We start from the raw sequence: 6,864 nt of genomic DNA on the forward strand, positions 1-6,864 counted from the left end.
CCCTAAATGAGTCGATCATCACAACACTTAATGTTGCTGCTATTGGTTCACATTGAAGATACATAAGGTACAAAGTTGAAGGACCCAATGACATCAGTAGTATTTTATTTGGTGGGGTTCCTTCAATTGGTACCTATTGTAGTACAATCAAGTCCTAACCCAGAAAGAGATTTGATATATAATAAAAAAAAATTAATTGCATGCAAACTTTTGAGTAATTTGTATGTCATCTCTTCTAAATATATTATTAAAATTAAACTTTTACTACTATAAAAATGTTATAAAAATGTATTTTTGCTTCAATTTTTAAGTAGCATATAAAGAACTTACATTGGTTTGTATAACTAACGTTAGAATTATAGGCGCAAATAATTTTATTTTTAACTCACTTAGTAACAGATGCTAAAAGACTTTTGCTTCAGTTCATAACCGAAGCAAATAGTAAAACACTGACGCAAATTAGTTTTTTGCTTCGGTTATGAACTAAAGCAAAAGAATAGAAAAAAAAAAACATAAACCTTCAAACCACCATAACCCTTCGCACCACCACAAAAACCCAACAACAACAACAATAAATATTGCTACCACAACAATCCATTGTACCATTAAAAGCACATTAAACCACCACCATCCCACCAGACCACCACCACTGCCTGCAAAAAAAAAAATCAAAGAGAGAGAGACAGAGAGAGAGAGAGAACTCGTATGAGAAAGAGGGATACCAAAGCTGGAGTAGGGCGTGCGAGACGGGGAACAGAAAAAAATAATGAATCTCGCCTTTGAAAAATCCATTTTCGAGAGAGAGAGAGAGAGAGAGAGAGAGAGAGAGAGAGAGAGAGAGAGATTGTATTTTTAGTTTCAGTTTTAAACTGACACTTATACTTTTAGTGTCAGTTCATAAAACCGACACCTATTCTACAGTGACAAAAAATCAAATTTTGGTATCGGTCCTTAACCGACACTATTAAATTTTGGTGTCGTTTTATAACTGACACTTAAAGTATACATATATGTTTTTTGTTTTAGTTTCAATTAAAAACTAACACCATTGAATTTTAGTGTCCTTTTATAACCGACACTTAAGGGGATTAAAAAATTAAAAAAAAATACTAAAATCAATAAAAAAAATTAAAAACATAATAAAAATATTATTTACAATAAATTAAATAATTTATTTATTACATATAATTAAAAAAAAACTACTATCATTCTACATAAAATTATAAACTTATTTATTCACTACTACAAAAATACATAACAAACTTAAACAATCAAATTAAATATACAAATTACAAGAACTAAATATAATAAATAAAAATGTAATTCATTGCGTTTTTATATACCAAAAAACTAGATTGTCTAATATAGTTGACCTCGTACCACGAGGTTCCTACGAACTATAAAAATAGCAAAAATAAAATAGAGTTAGTGTTTCAGAGATTTCAGGTTGGGACATGTCAAGAGAAATGCTTTCAAGTTTTACCTCGTCCCCTGCATTAACTATCCATTTCTCTAATCCTGCTAGACCCGACTTTGCATATTCGCCATTCAAAAATGTACTGCATTCCCGTCACAGCAACAAACTATGAAAACAGATAATTACATCTGATTCTGACAAATAGTGAATTCGTTCTTGCCTCCGATAGTATATAAATTTATATCCCACCACATTCACAATCAAACTTACCATAATTTAACTAGGATGATAAGTCTTCCTTACTATGTACATCTTAACACTAAAGTTTAATTCACTCAATTCAAGACAAAGACATTTACTAATTAATTGAGACATTGATTTTGGAGACATATCAAGCCACAATCTTTTTCTTTTCTTTTTTCTTTTTTCCTGAGAAAAATAATGCAAAGCTTAGTTAACAAGTATGTTGACATATTGCTGGAATGCTATAGCAGAAAATCCAGTACATATAATATACCCCAACAAGATAATTACTTTACAATCACAAATATAGCAACATTGAACAAATCTGCATATTTACCAACCTAATATCATATGTAAGCAAATCACAACTAATCCTTAAATGCCAACAAAATAATACACTAAGAAATGGTAGAAGTTAAACTTCCTATCATTCACATTAGAAAAACTTAGAGAACATATTTCATTATAAAATCTAAATTTATGTAAATCAAACAGCTGATACTAATTCCTATCATTCGCCTAGTGACATACTCACACCAAAAACTTTTAATTACTATATATAAATAATCACATCATAGTAATCAATTCCCACATTACAATCATATTTTTAGTTATTAGCACAACTCAACACACTCACTGTGGTTGACACCAAAACTAACACATTAACAAATTCACCTATGGAAATCAAAGCAAATTTATGACCATATTTCATCAACTCATGCCCAACTTATGGTACAAAATATATATATATTTAAGCTCAAACAACAAACCAAACCTTATTAAGAATCATGAGACCAAAACACAACTGTCAAACCATTCATACTAGGATGACAACTCTGAAAACTCTCCACCAATTGCAGTTCACATTCAACATCTTATAATTATCTCTTAAAACACAAATAATTAATAGCCAAAATCATAGAGGAAATTCAAGATAAACAAATAACGATTCACAATCCAATGAGCTACTTCTCAATAACAATACAATTCCTAAATTCTTATTATGGCCCATTGAAAAGTTAAAGACTCTGCTATATGAAGTCCTTACTGTATGTGGTTTCTCATTTTTTTTCTCTCTTTAAATCTGTCTGTCTTTTCTTTCAGCTTTGATTAATTGTCATAATCAATGTTTCAAGGAATTAAATAGAATTAGACAACAACAGCAGGATGATTTTTTTTAAAAAAAAAAAAAAATTGCTGGAACAAGATAATGATGTTAAACTCTACTGTATACAAATTATCCCATGGTAAGAGAAAGAAAACAGAAAGGAAAAAAAATAAAGTTACATATATTGATCAATTACTCGATCATAAGAATCATGAGTTGAGCTCTTCCACTTCCATTATTCACATTACTTATTATATATATTCAAGTTAAAGAACTTCAAAACTCAACAACATCCAAAACATTTCGAAAGGAAAAAGAAAAAAAAATTAACGCACAAAATGAGACTTAAGAGATTAGATTTTGGAGGTGAGAATCAAAGTGAGTTTGAAACAATACTTACAAGAATTGAAGAGAGGCTAGGGCAGAATTGGAGCCGAGAGAAAAGAGAGAGAGAGCGGAGTGAATGGGCAGTCGGACTGTGACGGCGTTTTGGGGTTTAGGCGTGTCGAGTTTTGGGGTTAAAATGGAGAGAGGGAGATGAACAGAGGAGGAGGACGATGACATTTCAGGGAGCACAGGGAGCACAGGGAGCACAGGGAGCAGAGACAGGGAGAGGGTATCGAGAGAGTGAGAACGGAAGATGGATGGTTTTCAATTAGGGTTTCACAATATTTTATTTATACCTTTTTTTATATATATAATTCTGAAACTTTTTTTATTATTTTAATAAAAAATTCCTATAAGTCTCGGTTTATAACCGAGACCAAAGAATCTTTTAGTGTTGGTTATAAACTGAAACTTATACTTATTCTATATGTTAAATTTTTTTTAAAAAAAAAAAAGTAGTCTCAGTTATACTTTTAGTGACGGTTTATTAACCGACACTAAAAGTCATTATAGGTGTCAGTTATAAACTGAGACCAAAATGTTGGGGTGGTTTTTAGTGTCAGTTTTTTAAAAAAAGCGTCTCTCGAACTGACACCAAAAGTCTATTTTGTAGTAGAGAGAGAGAGAGAGAGAGATAGAGAGAAAGAAAGAAAGAGAGAGAGAGAGAGAGAGAGAGAGAGAGAGAGAGAGAGAGAGAGAGATGGTCTCGTGCTCCATGATGGCTGACGATGATGCTTCAATGCTACTTGTAAAAAAATGAGAAAGAGACAGTTAGCGTTTGGTAGGTTCATTGTTTTGGTTGGGCTATGAAGTAAGGAAGAAGATTAAGGTGATGATGGGTAAAGAGAGAGAATTAGGTGTTAGAGAGATATAAATGAGAGAGGGGCAGCTGAGAAGAAAATTTGGGTTAGAAGTTAGATTTATAGTTTAGGGTTAGATTTTTATAAAATGGGCTGAAGCCCATAACTAATTTTTTTTCATTCCTTTTTGAATCGATTGTGCACTGACGCTAATAGTGTGTATAATGGCTTTTTGCGTCAGTTGTAGACCGACACTAATATTGTATACATATTTTTTTTTATATTTTATCTTTTGCTTTAGTTTATGTTTTAGCATCTTATAGATAACAGATCCTAATTAATAATTATTTATTTTGGTAGATAATTGAAGTAAAAAAGTGTAGCTTGACTTTTGCGTTGGTGAACAAGTTTGACCAAACACGTTAACCGACAAAAAAATCCCTTTTGTAACAGTATTTTTTTAATTTTGTGTCAAAATTTAACATTATGCTAATCGTCAATTCTTTCATTTTTCCTCTACACAATTTAAATATTCTTTATTTTTGATATATCTCATTTTTTTAAAAAAAAAATATATTAACTACAATAGAGTAGTGTTTACTCAAAAATTGACTCTGGTGACATGGACATTAATATTTGACACGTAGCAAGAAGGAAAACATTCGCAGAGTTAAGTACCCCGAGTCATAGTATTCAACTTTAGGAAGGCTCCTTAATTCTGCACCTAAGTTGACACCCTAGGCTAAGTTTCAATTTTCAAGTCCATCTTAGTGCAAATGGCTCAAAATTTGTACTTACACATGAATAAGACCTTCCATGAACATTCTTGAGGCACCAGAATCAAAATAGGAACACATTCCACTGGACGCAACTGGGCACCCAGCCTCAATGTTAACCTTATGATGCACCTAGCACCCAAGTTGACATATTGTCAGCCTATGGTGCTTCCAACTAATTTATTTTCTAAAAATGTTCCCCATGAATTTTCTTTGTCTTCATCAAAAATGAGAAAATAGGTGCTTTCGGGAAAGAAATGCATCAACTTGGAGGCCAAACTGGTGGCGTAGGGCCCAGGTTGTTGTTGGGCTTTGTCATTGGCACCTAGGTTGGCATATTTTTAACCTGGGCCATATTTAAAGATGATTATGATGAAGTCTTTAGGCATATTCTCTGTTTTCATCAACAATTAAGATACATTTGCTTTTAGGAAAAAAATACAGCCATCTAGGAGCCAGAATAAAGACCTAGCGCCCATGTTAACTAGGAGCTAGGTTGTATGAGGTTTATGAAACCAAATTAGCAACCCTAACTAGTTTAATTATGTATAATGAGGAAGTATATTAGTATATAATTTAATATATGGAATTAAATTGATAAATTGCATTTTAAGAGCTTGTTGGTGTATTAGGGGTATTTTCGTAATTTTGACTCGAGAAGGGTAAAATTGTAATTTTATGATATGTCATGCTTATGGGCTATATTATTATATAGTATGTGTGTTCTGTCTATCTGTAAGTGTTTTTTGACAAGTCGGCGCAGTATAGTCACAATTGGGTATTTTAGGCCAAACCAAGTTGGGGGCCCAAAATACATTTTTGGGATTTTATTTTTGTATTATTGTGATAAATGAGGAATTTTGAAACATTGTGTTATATATGTGTGAATAGAATGAATATTTTTCCCTTGTTTGCATATATGTGGATATATTTGGCTTTGGGAGTATTTTGGTCATCTGACAATTTAATGTATTATTCAACAAAAGTAATTTTTGGAAATTAGAAGAAACCAAATTTTGATTTTGAACCTCTTGGCCGACCCTCTCTCTCTCCCTTAATCTCTTCACTTTAATTTCTTCGATTTTGAAAGAAAAAAATTGATTGGAGTGGATTTTCGAGAGATTACTAGCTTGAAGCTTGTGGATTGTGGTAAAGCTTCTAAACCCTTTTTGTTGATATTAAATTCTTATAATTGAATACTCTTTCAATTGGTTTTTGATGATGTTCATGATTTTCTTGAAGTATTGATGCATGTTGTGATCTTAAATTAAAATTTTGATGATTTTAGTGGATTCAAGCTTTTGGGGCTATATAGCTTGTATGTAGATGGTTTTGTATGATTTTAGGGTTGTTTCACATGTTGAATCTCTGGGTTTAAAGCTGGGATTTCTGGTTTCCTTTGATGGTTTGAAGGCTTTGAAATTCAAGCTTAAATCTTGTGTAATATGTAGATTATGTTCATCCTTTGGGTATGTTGTGAAAGTGATTTTAATCTTTGTTTTGGCTTAGAATTGTTGTGTAAGGTATGAGAGATATAAAATTTGAGTTTGTGAATGGGTTTGTTTGAGTTTTGGTATGAAAAATTTGGCATTTTTATACCTTGAAAATTTTTTTACTGGGTTTTTCGAACCAAGTGGCCGCGGCTGGATTTTCGGTCAACGCGACCAAAACCTATAAGAGAGCCATCCAATTTTCCTGATTTTGTTTTGGCCATAACTTTTGACTCGAGACTCCATTTTGGATGTTCATTATTGTTGGGTTTTATGCCCTAAATAAAACTCCATTTCAATGTAATCCATTTTATTCAACATCAATAAAGAAACAGAAGTATTTTTCATTCATTTTTGTATATTTTGGTTCATGTTATCAATTGCTTGTCTATTTGATTTATAAATTCATCTGAAATCCTTTTCACATACTTGATCATGTTTATTGTGTTGTCAACATATTGGAAAGTGAACTTGACTATGTGAATAAAGATTCCTAGATTTATCAGACACAGGATTTTGCTGATATGATAATCTACAACAGAGTTTACTTGCATTTGGAGAAATGCTATGTTCTTTCCAGAGCATTGGTTAAAGTTAAGCTCAGGTTGGGTGCATGGAGTATGCATCGGAAGGGACCGATATT

The 6,864-nt window shown here is 32.0% G+C and overlaps 1 protein-coding gene across 6 annotated transcripts; it reads right to left on the minus strand.

Moving 5' to 3' along the window:
• Nucleotides 1-282: 282 nt before the first annotated feature.
• On the minus strand, nt 283-3,458 carry LOC115724663 (myosin-15). 6 transcript variants are annotated; one of them, XR_009688402.1, is made up of 3 exons: nt 3,169-3,442; nt 1,484-1,846; nt 283-653 (listed from the first exon to the last, which is right to left on the minus strand). XR_009688402.1 is itself a non-coding variant. In XM_030654004.2 (3 exons), the coding sequence occupies exons 1-3, from the start codon at nt 3,330-3,332 to the stop codon at nt 606-608; spliced, it is 288 nt and encodes a 95-aa protein (XP_030509864.1). In that variant the 5' UTR covers nt 3,333-3,440; the 3' UTR covers nt 286-605. The 6 variants fall into 6 exon arrangements, 2 of the variants coding, with proteins under 2 accessions (XP_030509864.1, XP_030509863.1); XM_030654004.2 differs by having other exon boundaries at nt 286-653; nt 1,484-1,559; nt 3,169-3,440; XR_009688403.1 differs by lacking the exon at nt 283-653 and adding an exon at nt 1,252-1,397.
• Between the last annotated feature and the right edge of the window lie 3,406 nt (nt 3,459-6,864).

Source organism: Cannabis sativa, chromosome 6, assembly GCF_029168945.1.
Source record: "Cannabis sativa cultivar Pink pepper isolate KNU-18-1 chromosome 6, ASM2916894v1, whole genome shotgun sequence".
NCBI lineage: Eukaryota > Viridiplantae > Streptophyta > Magnoliopsida > Rosales > Cannabaceae > Cannabis > Cannabis sativa.

What these genes read in the sequence shown, in the direction of transcription:
- LOC115724663 (XM_030654003.2), bottom strand. Translation starts at nt 3,332, where the DNA reads ATGTCATCGTCCTCCTCCTCTGTTCATCTCCCTCTCTCCATTTTAACC. An exon ending in CTAGCCTCTCTTCAATTCTT is followed by an intron (nt 1,560 to 3,168) that starts GTAAGTATTGTT and finishes ACGGGAATGCAG; the next exon opens with TACATTTTTGAATGGCGAAT. An exon ending in TAGTTAATGCAGGGGACGAG is followed by an intron (nt 1,398 to 1,483) that starts GTAAAACTTGAA and finishes CTATTTTTATAG; the next exon opens with TTCGTAGGAACCTCGTGGTA.